Source organism: Delphinus delphis, chromosome 13 (assembly GCF_949987515.2).
Source record: "Delphinus delphis chromosome 13, mDelDel1.2, whole genome shotgun sequence".
NCBI classification, from domain to species: Eukaryota; Metazoa; Chordata; class Mammalia; order Artiodactyla; family Delphinidae; genus Delphinus; species Delphinus delphis.
This window is the reverse complement of record NC_082695.1, coordinates 5,483,253-5,499,660: the sequence shown is the minus strand read 5'-3', so window position 1 is coordinate 5,499,660 and position 16,408 is coordinate 5,483,253. Positions and strand designations below refer to the sequence as shown.

The window sequence follows — 16,408 nt, the reverse complement described above, 5'->3', positions numbered from 1 at the left end:
TCAACTCCAGTCCTGCAAAACGGTTTGCTATGAGCATAGAGGAGAAAGGTAGTGCTTTTTTTTTTTTTCCCCAGGAAATTAATTCCGTTCAGGGGCAAAGAGGTCGAGGGAAGAAAGTCTGGAGGAAATCCCATTTTGCAACTCCTCTGGGTCCTTAAGAGCCGAAGAAACATCTGCCGAAGTTCAGAGGGAACAGGGTTCCGGGAGGGGGTGCCTGGGGACAGGGCACGCAGCGGCTTTGGAATGACGCAGGAAAGAAACCTGGACACCCCTTTGGAACTGGTGGACAGCAGAAAGGGGTCAACCAAAAGTCAGACTCATAAGATTAACATTTATGGGAACCTGACACTTTGGGAGCAAAAAGGGCCGAGTGAATTCACGCTTTGGAAGTCTCAGTGCTCCAAACACAAACCAGTGAAAACTCAAACTCTCAACCAGCCGTTCTCAACCAGGGGTGGTTTTGCCCTCCCCCTGCGGGCGGGGGCATTCGGCACCGTGTGGAAACGGCTTTGGTTGTTACAACCAAGGGTTGGGCACTACTGGCATCTAGTGGGTAGAGACCAGAGATGCTGATGCCCAAGATGGTCCCACCACAAAGAACTGTCCGGTCCAAAGGTCAACAGTGATGGTGATGAGAGGGGAGGGGTTGGTGAGTTTGTTGGAGAAGACAAAGAGCCTTGATGGTGGTTGAGAAGAATCTAGAAATAGCTACCCACTTTGTGAAGAAAATGTACAACTACAATAGCTTAAACATCCGGGGGGGCCTCTAAAAGGAGGGAATACAACCTATAGTTTCTAGATGGCGGGGAAAGGGGAGCATATGAAAGCCCATGCTGGGACTTCCCTGGCAGTCCGGTCGTTTAGACTCCGCGTTTCTACTGCAGGGAGCGCAGGTTGGATCCCTGGTTGGGGAACTAAGATCCTGCGTGGTACGGCCAAAAAAAGAAAGAAAGAAAGCAGCCTATCCTGGAGTATAAGTACAAAAACCAACCCTGTCTCAGTTGAGTTTTCTCATCTGCCCTTTGAGACTGTTATTACGTTTTCTTTTTATTTTACAGACCAGGAAACGGAGGTTCCCCAGGTAGGAATGCCCAGTCACTACGGCAGTCAGGGAGACGCAGGGGTCCCGGGAAGAGGGTGGCCTGGGCTCAGATCCTGGCCACATCGCTTGCCAGCTGGTCACACTGGGTGAGCAACTTGACGTCTCAGGGCCTTTGTTTCCTCATCTGTAAAATGGGCTCATAAACCTGCCCCACGAGTTTGCCCCAGGAATGAGCTGAGATGGCCCTTATACACCAAGCAGGAGATAGGAGCCAGCCCCAGTGGTTTAGGAGATTTTAATCAAAGGAACCACGGACAGAGACGTGGGCAATGCTGGGCAGGGGTGGTGAGGCAGCCAGGGGCCGGCACCAGTGCGGAGCTGTTGCCAGGGGAACAGGGAAAGGGGCTGGGGAAGGAATATCATGCATGGAGGCGGGGGAGAGACCAAGCCAGGTTCTGGGAATGAGGACATGGACATCGTGAGGGAGGGGACACACAATCATCATCATTACCGTTGGCTCCGTCCCACGCCCCCTCAATCTGGTTTGCTCCCCACTGTTCAATGCTGCTACTCAAGAGAAAACCTGGAGCGTCGAGGGGTCGTTTTCAAGGTGGCAGCAGGATGGAAATGAGGCGCTGCCCTGCTTCTCAGAACGTGTTCCCGCATCCTGGACAGCCCCCTGCCAGCTTCTAAAAGTCTGTCCCAAGAGTTCAGGTTCAGTGCAAGGTTGAGGGCTCAGATGCCACCAGGGCACGTCAGCATTTATCGAGCGCAGCTGGCCTGGGCAGTGACACGGAGAATGTGTGTCCCTGCTCAGAGCAGCCACGACCCCAGGGGAGGGGGACGGGGACAGCTGCCAGGGAGGCACGAGGGCCCATTGTGGCCAGATCCTTACTAGATTTTGCAAAAGTAGCTGAAATGCAGATTTTTCCATGAAGTCCCTTGATTTTTAAATATTGGCCACTAATTCAGGTCCCACCCTCCTTAAACACTGCATAAGCCAAAGACAACAATCCTATAGGCCACTGGTTTGCACCCTCTGGTCTGGTCCACGGCCATTCCTCTCCCTTGGGTGATGACCTCACACCAGCCTGGAGTTACCCTAGAATTCACCTGCCCCGGGTCACGGCCGGAGACACAGCCATGGTGGCTCCCTGCCAATGGGCCCCAGCGAACATGCACCTGAAGCTCGCTGACCCTTTACCTGTCCCCGAGCTCTGAGCCAAATCATCTCCACAAAGACGCCCCAAGCCAGCTGGCCACTGGCTAAGTCAGGTCACCTCCCTGAGCCTCGGTGCCCTCTTCTGTATAATGGGCCTCTGTGAGGCGCTGTGATCATGGAATGAGGGTGTCCAGCAGGGCCCGGAACACAGCAGTTCTCAGTCACCAGGGCAAAAATCATCGAAACCAAAAGGAACGATACAAGATGGCCTTGGCTGGATTCTCTGGGAGAAGAGAAGGGGCCCCAAGGCTGTCTTGTCTGTGTTTTCCTCTTGTTCCCAAGAATATCATGAGAGGTTAGCATAGGACCTGAGGGTAGAAGACCTGGGTTTGAAGCCCAGCTGCCCTACGACCCTGCTGTGCAGCTTTGACCAGCTCACTCAACCTCTCTGAGCCTTGGTTTCCTCACCTGTAATCTGGGATGAATTTCTCCTTGTAGGAGGAATTTGTAGGGACTGAAAGGCCTAAGATTAAAGAGCACTAAGCACATAAAAAGGCACTTGAAATGTTAGCGTCCTCCCAGAAATTCCCCACGTCCTCTTTTCACCTGCTTCCTGGTTTAGGTATCGAAGAGCTTGAACTAAAAGCTTCACACCTTTAGGTGTTCTGAGATGTGCGGTGCCTTCCTCCCCAAGTTCACACAGATGTGTCTTGTACCAGCTCTGTGTCTCCTGCTCCCCAGGCAGTGTCAGTACCGGCCTCTGCCCAAGGCCTGGCTGTTAATGACATCACGGTGGGCAGCCTGGGGTAACCTGACCACAACCTGCCTGCTTCCTCCTCCAAGGGGAGGGGCTCCCCAATCCCTGCTTCCCTGCATCTGTGGACTTTCCTTCAATCCACCTGGAGGAGACAGCCACCGGGTGGCTAGAAAGGAAACTCGGTGGGTCAGGGATTTTGGTCTCTTTTGTTCACTACTCTATCCCCCAGGGCCTGTTTCATTGAATCCTTACTACATTCCCGGGAGGTGGGTTGTATCAGTCAGGATGGTCTAGGTTATGCTGCAGTAACAAACAATCCCCCATATCTCAGTAGTTTAAAATAACAAAGGTTTAGTTCTTGCTCACATTAGAGAAGTCAACATAGGGCCATACTTTGTGGAGTCCTCATTCCAGGACCTGGGCTGGTGGAGTACCCAAAATCTCAGACATTGCCTGTCACAAGGGCAGAGAGAAAAGGAGTTCTGAAGGTTCTCAACCCCACAGTTAAATGCTGCAGCCCAAGAAGTGATACTCCACTCTCATCTCATTGGCCAGAATGAATCACATGATCCTATCCAACCATGCAGAGGCCAGGAAGTACCTTCCTCCCAGGTGCCCAGAAGGTGAAAGTAAAAAGATTTGGTGTACAGACTACCAATGGCTACCACATTGGTATTTTTATTATCCTCATTTTTATAGATGAGGATATTGAAGCTCAGAGAGGTTAAGTGACTTGCCTAAGATCACACAGCTAGTAAATAGCAGATCTGGGATCCAATACCCTGCTCTGTTTGACTCTAGAAACTAGTAACTCAGCCATTACCATTTATAAACCCCAAAGTATGAGCTGTTCTACCCTGTTTGTACATAAGATAAACACATTCTGGGAGTTCGCTGGTGGCCTAGTGGTTAGGATTCCGGGCTTTCACTGCCGTGGCCCGGGTTCAGTCCCTGGTCAAGGAACTGAGATCCCACAAGCTATGCAACGCTGCCCCCAAAAAAGATTAAAATTCATTTCAGTGAATTGGGCTGATGCAAGACACCTACCTACACACCTCCAGAAAGGGGCGTATCACCACGGTCACTTATACTTAAATTACACAACTAACAAGCAAAGGCAAATACTGCTCAAAAACAAATAGACGAAGTCCTGTCCAAGGCATGTTTGCTTCGGCCCACACAGTATTTTATTAAATTGGAATATGTTGCCAATAATTAAAAATCAGGAGATTTCAGGGTTTCAAAAACCATTTTCTCTTGAAATTAAAAAAAAAAAAAAAAAAGGAAAGACCTGGCAGCAACAGCCTGCATTCCCATAAGGCAGTTGTCAGCATGACTGAAGACAAAGCTAGGCTCTCAGATGACAGAAAGGCAGCCTGGACTGGAGTCTGCAAGGAGGGGTGTCAATTAGCCCAGAACCCAAGACACAAAATCCTGCTCTCTTTAACTACAGATGTAACAGCCTCACTTTCACACTTTAACATAATTCCATTGAAGTCTTAGCAATAATGGTGTCAACCGTGTACCTTTAAAAATGTTGAAAATGTGCCACTTTGGGGAAGGAAAGCATCGGCCGTCCCCACGCGTACCCACCCGCTGTCTAGCTAAGCTCTGGGCAGGTAAAACCTTCCCCCACTAGCTACCCTACCCAGAGACCAAACATCTGGGCTTCTGGGCGTATTGACACTGCTGCTTTGCTCTGTGGGCTGAACTCGCCTCCACTGATCTAACACACCATTTAAAGAAGCTAGTTTTTCACAATAGGATAGCCACCGGATGATTCAAGTGTGAGAATGCCCATGCCGTGTGTGACAGTGACATCTCCTGGTGATGTACAGTTTCACAGCTCAGCTCTACTAGACCTTGTAAATATTTAGATAAACTGCGTCCTGAACCTTCCTGTTTGTTTCAGGAGTACTTTGTGACACATTTGAAAGTCTTTTCAGGACTTCCGTGGTGGTCCAGTGGTTAAGACTCTGTGCTTCCACTGCAGGGGACACGGGTTCAATCCCTGGTCAGGGAACTAAGATTCCTGCATACGTGGCCAAAAAAATTTCTTAAATAAAATAAAGTATTTTCAAACTACTTTCATCTTGAAGTGCATAAAATGTCCTTCTGTGTGACCCCCATGAGGACCTGTGAAATCAACGCAGCAGGAGTTAGAGTGCCTGCTGGAAAGAAGAGGGGGCAGGGGTGCCGAGGGGGCCAAAGTGACTTGCCTGCAGGACACAGCATGTCCAGGCCTCTTTTGCAAACAGCTCTGGCTTCCAAACCCCACCACCTGCCTAATCTCTGGGGCTGATCTCATGGGAGAAACCACATCCTTCCCCCAAACAGCAGCTGCTGCCACAGCTGGAGACCATAGGGCTGAGCATACCATGAACAGGACCAGAGATCTTAGTGTCTCATCTGGGAGTTCCTGTCCCCTAAAATGCAAGCAATTCCAGCAGCCCAGGGAATAGCAGATGGAAGACACACAGACAGAAGGTCCCAGAGACCAGAAGAATGTTCCACAGCTCTGAAAGCCTGCCACAGGCTGGGCCACCACGTGAATGCCTTCCACACCACAGCGTTCCAACCCATCTGCTGGGACGCTTTCCCAGGGCAGTGGAAGTCCCATTTTGTAATGGAAGTGGAGGAGGTAAGCGAGATCCAGTTTGCAGAAATGTGCATCGTGGCTAATGTTGTTCCCACATCTGTCGCTTAAAGTCAAAAACAAACACCTCCGTCTCGAAGGCCCCCCTTCGTGCTTAGCCGAAGACTCCGGATCTTGCCAAGTTTGCAGCAGCTCAGGCTTCACGGCAAATGTGTCCATAAAATCTGGAAACATTCATGACTCCAGACTCCAAGACACAGCCATTTGGCCTTCACCCTCTGGGAAGACACGCCAGACCTGGAACCCTCAGAAGCTGGCACCTGAGACAAGTCAGAGAAATGGCTCCCACCGAAGCGGTGGACCGTAGCCGTCCCTCTGGCAAAAGTCCTGGGTGGCTTCCTCCAGTCTCCCCTGCCCTCCCTTTGGAGTTTTGTTGTGGGTATGAGAGAGCCAAGCGCTATTTTTAGAAATGTTTATTCTTAATCCTCTTCTTCCCCTCCCATTCTCGACCTCTCTGGAATGAGCCTGCATGTTCCCTGCTGGAGGCTTTTCCGGAGGAGTCAGTCGCTGGGCACACGCTGGATGGAGCTGGGATTGAGTTTGGAGTAAATGAGTTTTTCAATCGCAGATGCTCCAGAATCAGGACCCGTCTGTACAGTTTGCTTGGAAATGACGTTCCTCGAAGCTGGTTTCCCCAGCGTGATTCCAGAAGGGGATACAAGAGAGTAGGAGTCTCTGGTGGAGACGCCCCAGCAACAGTCACGAGTCCTGGTTAACTGGACCACGAGGAGATGAAGACAGCAGCAGCTGAGCACACGTGCCTTGGACCTGCCCGCTGAGCTTCAAATCTGGACCCTGACACTTTCCAACCATAAGACCTTGGACAGGGACTTCCCTGGGGGTCCAGTGGCTAAGACTCCCAATGCAGGGGGCCCGGGTTTGATTCCTGGTCAGGGAACTAGATCCCACATGCCGCAACTAAGAGTTCGCATGCCTCAACTAAAGATCCCGCAGGCCGCAACTAAGACCCAATGCAGCCAAGTAAATAAATAAATAAATAATTTTAAAAACAAACAAACAAAAACTTGGGCGTTTACGTTGCCTCTCTGCACCTGTTTCCTCTGTAAAAGGAGGACAGTGACGATAATAGCGTTTACCTGGGTTGTGAGGAAAATGAGAGGCGCTCAGATCAAGGATTTAAAACAGTGCATGGCACGTAGGAAGCCCTCAGCCCCATGGCCTGGGCCCTGCATTCACCAGGAGCCATTCTCCAGACCAGGGTGAACGTACTGTCCTTGAGCCCGGCCCCCCAGACTGAAAGAATCGTAGTCATTTCCCATCAGCTAATCCTGCCCTCTGTGGACATTGCTAATTAATAACTTTATAGACCCTATTTTTCACACAGGAATGCTACACATATTTTTATGTGTAGAGACTCTTAACATGTTCCATGGAAACATACAAGGAGCACAGGTTATGCAGCCCTGGTCTGTCAATTTTTCTTTTTCTTTCTTCTTTTTTTTTTTTTTTACTTTTAATATACCCAGATCCTCAAAATATAGACGTGGCTCAGACGTGGCTCAGGCCCCCAGGCTGGCCAGACAGGCCCAAGGTGAGCCCAGGTCTTTGTACGCTGGACCAAGAGCTGCCGTTCGGAGGGCGAGCCCACAGCGCCCCCTGGTGACCAAAGCCTACACTTCCAGCATCTGGCGGCGCCCTGGGCGGGTTCTGAGGCCTGAATACAGGAGGCGGGTGAGGGGGGGAAAGGAGGGAGGGGTGCGGAGTGGGGCAGCTGCACGTGGGCGGGCTCTGCACTCTCTCCTCCGGCAGCCACACCCCCCAACGCCACCACTCCCCACGAGTCGTTCTTTTATTCCGCAGAGACTTTGCACACACACCTTCCAGCCAGGCCCTCGGGGATGCAGCCGGGAGCCTCACAGACCCAGCACCGACCCTCAGGAGCTTACAGTCTGGGGGCGGGGGCAGAGCGTAACCAACTGCTTACACACAAATAAAGATCAAAGCCCAAAGGGCAGGGGCCTTGAGAGTGAAAAGCAAAGGGATGCAGCCTCCCCTAAAGGGATCACTTACACAGCAAAAAGGACGGAGAAGCCAGGAAGGTGCCTCAGTTTCCCCACTTGTAAAACTGGCCTGATGCTCTTGCCCCACCATCTCACGGGGCCTCCGAGGGTCCCGTGGCAAGAGCAGGGGTCAAGAGAGACTTTGTAAACTGTAGAGCGCCTCCTGCCGAATGTGTCTGCATCCCGCCTGCCCCCCACCGCAATTCCCCATACAGCCAATCAGCGATCACGTTCCTGCCCAGCTTAAACCCTCCAATGGCTCCCATTGTACTAAAATCCAAACTACGGGGCCCTGCTGTGTTTAGCCCCTGCTTAGCTCTCCAACCTCGTCAGCCTCTCAGCTTACCACACTCCAGCCACGCCCCACTCATTTCTGGTCTGTGTGTCGCTACCCCAGGGACTTTGCACGTGCAGTTCTCAGTTCCTAACGGGCTCTTTTCCTGATCCCTTCAAAATCCTTCGGGAATCAGCATAAATGGCCCTTCTCAGAGGACACGTCTCTCATCTAAGTAGCACCTCCCTCCCCCAAACACCTCCTCTCCTCACAGCACCTGTTTTCTTTCATTGCTTGCACCCATCACTCTCTGGAGTTATCTCACTTATTCATTTACTTGTTCACTGTCTCCCCCACCCGAAGATAAACCCACGAGGGCAGGGACCTCTCCTGCTTTTTCCACCACTGTTCTGCGGCAGATAACACTGGTGCTCTAACAAATCCAAACAGACACCTTTTGACTGTTTCTGAGTCCCTCTGGTTTCCGGATACTTTCGCATTCAAAACCTAGTACCTGCTGGTCTTCCAGTTTGACTCCCTCTCAGTGCCCAGCCAGTGCTCAGCACCCAGTAGGTATCTAAATACATGCTTGCCGGAGGCGCAGCATCTGAGATCTTTCACAATGGTCCTGGACCCCGTAGAGCATGCTCACACCGCCATTTCTATTCCACCCTCACAAGGCTTCTTGGGGATTCACAGAGCAGCGATCTTCACTCTCATGGGTGGGAAACCTGAGGCTCAGAGAGGTTACAGATTGCTGCAAGGCTGCGCAGCCGCTGGCACATGCAGGCAGCCTGCCTCCAAGGCCAGAGCCCTTTCCTTTACATGCTAAGGAAGCGCGAATATCCCATGACCCTGGTTTTATTTTAGGAGTGTCACTCTTGCCCATGGGACCCTTGGAGAGCGTCAAGGTCCCTTTGAAAATCTGAAGAATATTAAGAAAACGCTTCCCAGGAAAAAAAAATGCTCAGACATAGGCATAAAATGAAATCTCTGGAGGTTGCAATTTCCTGAAGCCAGACTGTGACCCCCAGATAACACCTCACAATTTAAGGCATGTAAGAGGTGATCTCAGCACCTCTGAGAACGCGGACCTCTGAACAACCTGTGTGCGCAGCTCGCCCCCCAGTGGCCGAGCCCGGAATTTCCGGGAATTGCCCAGAAGCGCCGAATCGCAGCCAGAAACCGGGAAGGATTTTCCCAGCAGCCCTCGAGAACTTGATCCTCCAGGTGTGGGAAAGCCGCCCAAGGATTTAAACAAGGGATGAACCTACTGATAGTTTACATTTCAGGAAGACCTCTCAGGCCGCTGCTTGGAAAACTGACCGCACAGGACACTTGTGGGAGCCAAGTGGGCCAGGCTGGCAGAGACCCCAGGGGCGTCAGTCAGGACAGCTCTGGAACAGTTGGCTCGAATGCAGGGTCCCCAGTGCTGAACCCATCACGCAGGGCCGCCGACTCTTTTGAATGCCACACTGACCCTGCCAGGCAGGTATTAGATTATCCCTCTCCCTTTTTTTTCAGACGAGAAAAGCCACCCTGGTAACTTTAGTCACAGTGCATAGCGAGCACTCGATAAATACTGGTGGAAAAAGTGACCATCTGAGTTAGCGAAGGAATAGAGAGTAAACATCTTGGTTAAGCAATTTTCCAGTTTCCCGTGCAATTGCAGGTACCAGGGATTACATTACAGGCCTTTGGGGTTTAGGGGCTCCAGCAACTGGAGCTAGGACTTGTAGTATTCTAGAACATTCTAGTATCATCTAGGGTACAGACGCAGCAACCCAGGAATTCCAAGAGGGGGGAGAGCTGAGTGAGCAGAAGTGACCAGGGAGGCTTCCTGGAGGAGGGGCAATAGTTGGAATTGAGTCTTTGATGATGGCCAGGACTGAGCCAGACAGAGGAGGGGAACCTTCCACACACTTATTCCACAGGCAGAGTGGAAAGATGAGGGAGTGCAGGACACGATAGGCACAGTGAAATGTTCTCAAATAGGGCAGGTTTGGTAGCACCTGGAGGAACATCTTTAAGCTTTAACAGTTAAGTATTTTTTTTAATATGTTTCCTTTTTTTTTCTTTTTTTTTTTTTAGCGATACGCGGGCCTTTCACTGTTGTGGCCTCTCCCGGTGCGGAGCACAGGCTCCGGACGCGCAGGCTCAGCGGCCATGGCTCACGGGCCCAGCCGCTCCGCGGCATGTGAGATCTTCCCGGACCGGGGCACGAACCCGTGTCCCCTGCATTGGCAGGCGGACTCTCAACCACTGCGCCACCAGGGAAGCCCTATTTTTTCTTTTTTAATTGAGATAAAGGATGTACAATATTATGTAAGTTTCAGGTGTGCGACATAGTGGTTCACAATTTTTAAAGGTTATATACTCCATTTATAGTTGTTGTAAAATATTGGCTGTATTCCCTGTGCTGTATAGTATATCCTTATAGCTAATTTTTTTATACATAGTAATTTGTACCTCTTAGTTCCCTACCCCTATCCTTCCCCTCCCCCCTCCCCCCTCCCCCTCCCCCTCTCCACTGGTAACCACTAGTTTGTTCTCTACATCTGTGAGTCTGTTTCTTTTCTGTTATATTCACTAGTGGTTTTTTTTTAAAATATTTATTTACTTATTTGGCTGCACCGGGTCTTAGTTGCAGCATGCGGGCTCTTAGTTGTGGCATGTGGGATGTAGTTCCCTGACCAGGGATCGAACCCAGGCCCCCTGCATTGGGAGTGGGGAGCCTTAACCATTGGAACACCAGGGAAGTCCCACTAATTTGTTTCATTTTTTAGATTCCACATAGTTAAGTATTTATTTTCATGGATACTAGAAAAATATAACTTGCCTGTTGGACCCACAAGTTCAGATAAAACTGCTTTTTCAAAAGAAACAAACTTTTTACAGAAAAATTTTCTTTTAAAAGAAAATTTAAGTAAAAAAGTGGCTCAAATTGAAAAAAAATATATTGTTAGCAGAGTCACATAGTGGGTGGGGTTGCGGTGTAAAGTGAGAGGGTAGGAATCAAGCCTCGGGGTCAAAGACACCCCTGAGAATTCCTGAGGCCACGAGGAGGTCTGATGCCATGTCCCTTAAGGTGGCCTCACAGCCCGTCCTTCCCATGTGGGACCAGAGGGCAGTTTCCCTCTGAGCCCTGGATGAAGTCATTGGCTGGGTTTAGGGACCACAGTTGTACCAAAAAAAAAAAAAAAAACCACACAAATCAGCTTGAACCTTACCAAGGTGTTCACAAGCAAGATATTCACACAATGAGACATGTGGAGGGTAAATTCACCTCTTCCATCCCATGTTCCCTTGGAGGACACACACACACACACACACACACACACACACACACACACACCCCAGAATGCTTTGTGGAGATTGACTCTTTTTTCTCTTTATGAGCAGGCAGGGCTGAATGCAAAAGTTGCAGGTGTCTGTGACGCGGCTTGGACACAGGGAAGTCAACAATCCTCTCAGTGGTCATCAGACTCAAGCTGGGGAACGCTTTTCACCTTCGGGTCTCCCAGGGATCAGGGCCAGGAGGCAGGCGCCCTTCCCCAGGCCCCCGACCCCGCAGCAGGCAGGCGCAGCTCTCCCCAGCCCTCCAGCCCCGACCTGAGGGACACTCCCAAACACTGGCTTCGAGAACTGATCTAAAGATTGAGTAATCTTTTTGCAGTTCTTTTGCAAGTCCGTGGTTTCCACTTTGCTGCCTTCTACAAATGTGAAGAAAGGTCAGATGGACGCGTCAGCTGATAAATCAGTAAACATACTTTTTGATGACAGATTGTCACCTGATTTTTGCCCATTACTCAGCAGTATTAAGAATTGAGTGACTCTATTAAGATATTCCTTCCACTGCCAGCTATGTACTTATGTAAACAAGGCTTCTCTGCACTTATACAAAATAAGAATAGAATCTACGACAAAATTGGTCGCATCCTGGCAGTAACAGTCATTCATAGATACATAAATTCGTTGGGGGTGAAGAGGAAATCACCAGCTCATTAGGAGATGTATTTCCATGCAAATAAAAAACACAGTGTGATACCACTACAAATGACGACAGTTTTTTAAAAGCTGGAAGTGCCAAGGTATCAGCCTGTATGCAGAGCAGGTGAAACGATCATACCTTGATGGTGGGAATGCAGAATGGTGCAGTTACCATGAATATTGTTAAACACAGACCTATATCACGTGTTACCATATGACCTAGCACTCTCACTCCTAGGTATTTTACTTAAGAGAAATGAAAATCGGGAATTCCCTGGCGGTCCGGTGGTTAAGACTCGGCGCTTTTGCTGCTGTCGGCCCCCGTTCGATCCCTGGTCAGGTAACTAAGATCCCGCAAGCAAAACAAAAGAAAAAGAAAAGAAAATATATGTTCACACAAAAACCTGTACATTCGTGTTTTTAGTAGCTTTATATTCATAATCGTCAAAAACTGTAAACATCTGAAATGTCCTTCAACTCGTGAATGCTTGGAAACCTGTGGTACGTGCCTACGATGGAATTCTACTCAACGATCAAAAGCGGGGTCGGGGGAGTGGTCCACGTGGATGCTATGCTTTCTAAACAAGAACTGAATTCACACAGAATTTATATAAAATGTTAAATATACACAAGTTTAAATTTTAGGGACTTCCCTGGTGGCGCAGTGGTTAAGAATCCGCCTGCCGATGCAGGGGACACGGGTTCAATCCCTGGTCCAGGAAGATCCCACATGCCACGGAGCAACTAAGCCCGTGCGCCACAACTACTGAGTCTGCGCTCTAGAGCCCGCGAGCCACAACTACTGAAGGCCACGCACCTATAGCCCGTGCTCTGCAACAAGAGAAGCCACCGCAATGAGAAGCCCACGCACCGCAACGAAGAGTAGCCCTCGCTCACCACATCTAGAGAAAGCCCGCGCGCATAGCAACGAAGACCCAACGCAGCCAAAAATAAATAAATAAGTAAATTTTAAAACAAGGGAAAGGCAAGTCTGCAGCCCAGTCCCTGAGAGACATTCATGGCAGTAACCAGAAAGGAGCTACTGGCTAAGAAAAGAAGAGCCCAGAACTTCCCAGGGGGCCCTCCCATCCCCCCTCAAACAGGCTGTCACAGACTCAGTCACTTTTTAAAAAGGTTTATTATTTCAACTGTGAATTATTTTTAAAAGATGATAAAATTCATTTCTCTTCCAGTAGAAAAGAGACAGAGGCTTGCCCTGGAGACCAGGAGCCCCGGGCAGACGGGTCACCCGACCAGACACCCAGGCTGATGGGCCCGGGGCTTCTCCACCTCCTCCCCGGCACCGAAGAGCTGAGGACCCTGGTGGGGGGCGGCTCGGGGCACAGCCTCCTGCCACCCCAGCCAGGGAGTGGCCGGCTCAGTATACATGATGATGTCAGTTTAGGTTGGAGGGAAGGGGCGCAGACACCCAAATCCGGCGCCTGTGTAGACTTCAGGGAGATCACGATCCTGCAGGGGGTTAAGGATGTGGTCGGAGGCATCTCCGTTTTGAGGCCCAGATGGGTGTCCAGTGGCCACAGCTCCGGGTCCGGGCTGGGCGCTGAGCCACGGCCCGCGGCCCACCTGGCTGGTGCACAAGCAGTCTGCACTCCTGGGCTAGGGTTCGGGACAGCGGCCACAGCCCCTCGGAGTAAAGGCCCTGTCCTGCCTGGGCGAGCCACCAGGCGGGGGCTGCAGTGTTTCGAGACTGATGGAGAGGACCGCTGGGGAGAGGTGACCTGAGTCCTCAAGAGCTCAGGCTCGCTCACCCAAGGGAGGGGACCCTGTGCCCACAACACCTGTGGTCGGGCCTGTGGATCACTTGGAGAGAAGGTTCCGGAACAGTCCTTGTTGACGAGCCTCTCCCCAAGTCCCCTCAGCAGCGGCTCCATCCCTGAGTGTCTGCACACACCTGTGCACACACGTGGACACGTGCTGGGGGTGTGTGCAGTGTGCGACAGGCATGTGGTAGCAGGGGGTGGCTCAGACTTTGGGATTAGTGGGCTGTCCGCTGAGAGAGTCCTGAAGAAGCGGGGTGTAGGGGCTGGAGAGCTGGTCTGGCTGAGTAGCCAAGCTGGGCTGGCTGGCGGCATCTTCGGGACCCTGTGGAGAAAAGGGGAGGTGCTGCATCACTAAGCCCCGCCCACCAAGCCCCGCCCGGACCCTGGCTCCGCCCCGTACATCCTCCACCAGCATGGAAACCCCCCTTGGAGCCCCCATCTGCACCCCCCCCATCAAGCTCGAGATGAGAGAAGACTGGAGTGACCTACAGACTCCTGGGACTCCACTACAAAGGGTCTCCTAATCTCATGAAACACCATCTTGCCGTGCTCTCACCCATCTTAGAGATGGGGAAACTGAGACCCTAAGAGACTTGCCTAATACAGTGAGAAGGGCAGAGCAAGGAGTCCAGGGCTTATATAAGCAATACCGTTAACACAGAAAAGCTGGAAACCACCTAAATGTCCACTGATATCAGAATGCATTTAAAAGACAGAGTTACAAGATCGTAGTCAACCTACACAGCTGTCACACAGAAAACTGAAGAGGGGGAATCCAGCTGCGGAGTGATTCATATAGTTTGACACCACGGAGGTAAGCTTTTTAAAAACTATCTGTCGTTCGTGGATACATATATACAGACTTAGAGGGGAAGAAACATGCAAACACCAAATTCCTAGCGATGGATGTCTCTGGGGAGAGGGGGAGGGGCAGTGGGACTTGGCGAGGGGGGCAAAGGACACACAGGGAAAAGGTGAAATACGACAAAATGTTAGCAGGGTTGTTGGGTCTGGGTGAGAGGGAACTCAGAGCGTGCAGTTCATCTAGTTTTACATTTTTAAGTTTCTCAATTTAAGGAAAATTTTAAAGGTAGCCATGATGATAAGAATTGGGGGCAACTTTTCATCCCCCCAGGCCCTGGCTTCCTTCCCCTCGAAGAACGGAGACGCTTCCTTGCCCAGCAGCTGTGGTCGGAAAACCCCGGACGCCCCTACCCACCTGGGCCTTTGCTCACAACCCCCAGGGGCCTGCTTCACCGCAGGGTGGGGTAAATCAAACCCCACTCTGGGTGGGGAGCGTTGGGGGACTCCTGACTCCTTTCCTCGGGGACAGAGCTCAGGCTTCCGCGCACCGAGCCACATTCCAGCCAGGGGCAAGGAGGGGTGGGTGTGCGCCTCTGCCGACACACCCCCCGACACACAGGCAGCATGGGACAGCGGGGGTCGGGGGGCGGGGGATTCTTAGCGATGTGGGCCCAGAGAGCCACGACTGGAGAAAGCCTCGCTCAAAAGGGCAAAGGGGAGGGCTTCCCTGGTGGCGCAGTGGTTGAGAGTCCGCCTGCCGATGCAGGGGACACGGGTTCGTGCCCCGGTCCGGGAAGATCCCACATGCCGCGGAGCGTCTGGGCCCGTGAGCCATGGCCGCTGAGCCTGCGCGTCCGGGGCCTGTGCTCCGCAACGGGAGAGGCCACAACAGTGAGAGGCCCGCGTACCACAAAAAAAAAAAAAAAAAAAAAAAAAAAATTGCAAAGGGGAAACTGTCTTCCCAAGAAAGACACATGTACAAACCTTCAGGGAATACACTTCCGTTTAACTGAGGAATGAGGACTTGGAATTAACGAGAGAAATCATGAGACTGCAAGAGGTGATCCTGGAACATGTCCCTGAAGGGCTGCCCAGTACCATTGTCCAGGCTATTCACTGCACAAGGGCACCCAGCCAAGTGGGTATAAACGGGGTGTACTCCGTTTGCCAAGCCCTCAGCCCTAAAGCAGGCCATGTCTGCACAGAGGAGCTGTCTTTTCTTACTCACACAAAAACACCCTTCTGGGCTAGTGGAGGCCCCATGTCCTCCCTTTCCTGGAGCAAAGCAGCCCCTCAAGGCCACCCCCCGTGCCCAGACGCGGGGCAAGGTATAGGACCGTCCCCAGGGACTCAGCACAGGCTAGAGGCCGAGCTGCAGGGATTCCAGGTCTCCAGGACCACTGGCCGCTTCCCAGGTGCCTGGTCCCCTAAAGCAGACCCGACAGGACACTGCCTTCCCCAAGTACACGTGACCGGGGGGTAGGGGTCTCATCCGGGCCGAAGGCTGACCTGTCTTCCAGAAGACAGAGCAGTAGCATCTCTTTAATCAAAAACTTCCCTAATAACTTGACATTTGGATTCTGCTGGTAAATCACGAAGAGACTCCAGCTTTGGTTTTGTTTTATTTTTATTTTGGGGGGGGCAGGGAGCAGGACATCCTGGCTGTGTCCAGGGAGGTGCAGCCATGGGGCTGAGACCTCACAAACACCAGCTCTATCTATGCTAAAAGCAAATAACCCCCATCTCTGTGCCTGAAGACCCCACCCCTGCACCGCGAGAACGCCAGGCAAGTTTCTGCAGAAGGGAATCGTGGCTGCAAGGGGGCAGGGGTGCCAATGGGGCCAAATTGTACACAAGAAGGGCGTCCCAAGAGGAATTCTGGGAGAGAGGAAGGCAACGGGGGGCTCGTCTCCAGCTAGGA

The 16,408-nt window shown here is 51.5% G+C and overlaps 1 protein-coding gene across 3 annotated transcripts in view; it reads right to left on the bottom strand.

Annotated features, from left to right (window-relative positions):
- Nucleotides 1-13,005: 13,005 nt before the first annotated feature.
- The window catches only part of SCARB1 (scavenger receptor class B member 1), a 79,194-nt gene continuing 75,791 nt past the window's right edge, over nt 13,006-16,408 (bottom strand). For all 3 annotated transcript variants that reach the window (XM_060027887.2, XM_060027885.1, XM_060027886.1), the window contains one exon: nt 13,006-14,005. Coding sequence is in view for 1 of the 3 variants with exons in the window: in XM_060027885.1 (XP_059883868.1) it covers nt 13,886-14,005 (120 nt within the window). In the remaining 2 variants the exon portion in view is untranslated. The remainder of the gene's footprint in view (nt 14,006-16,408) is intronic.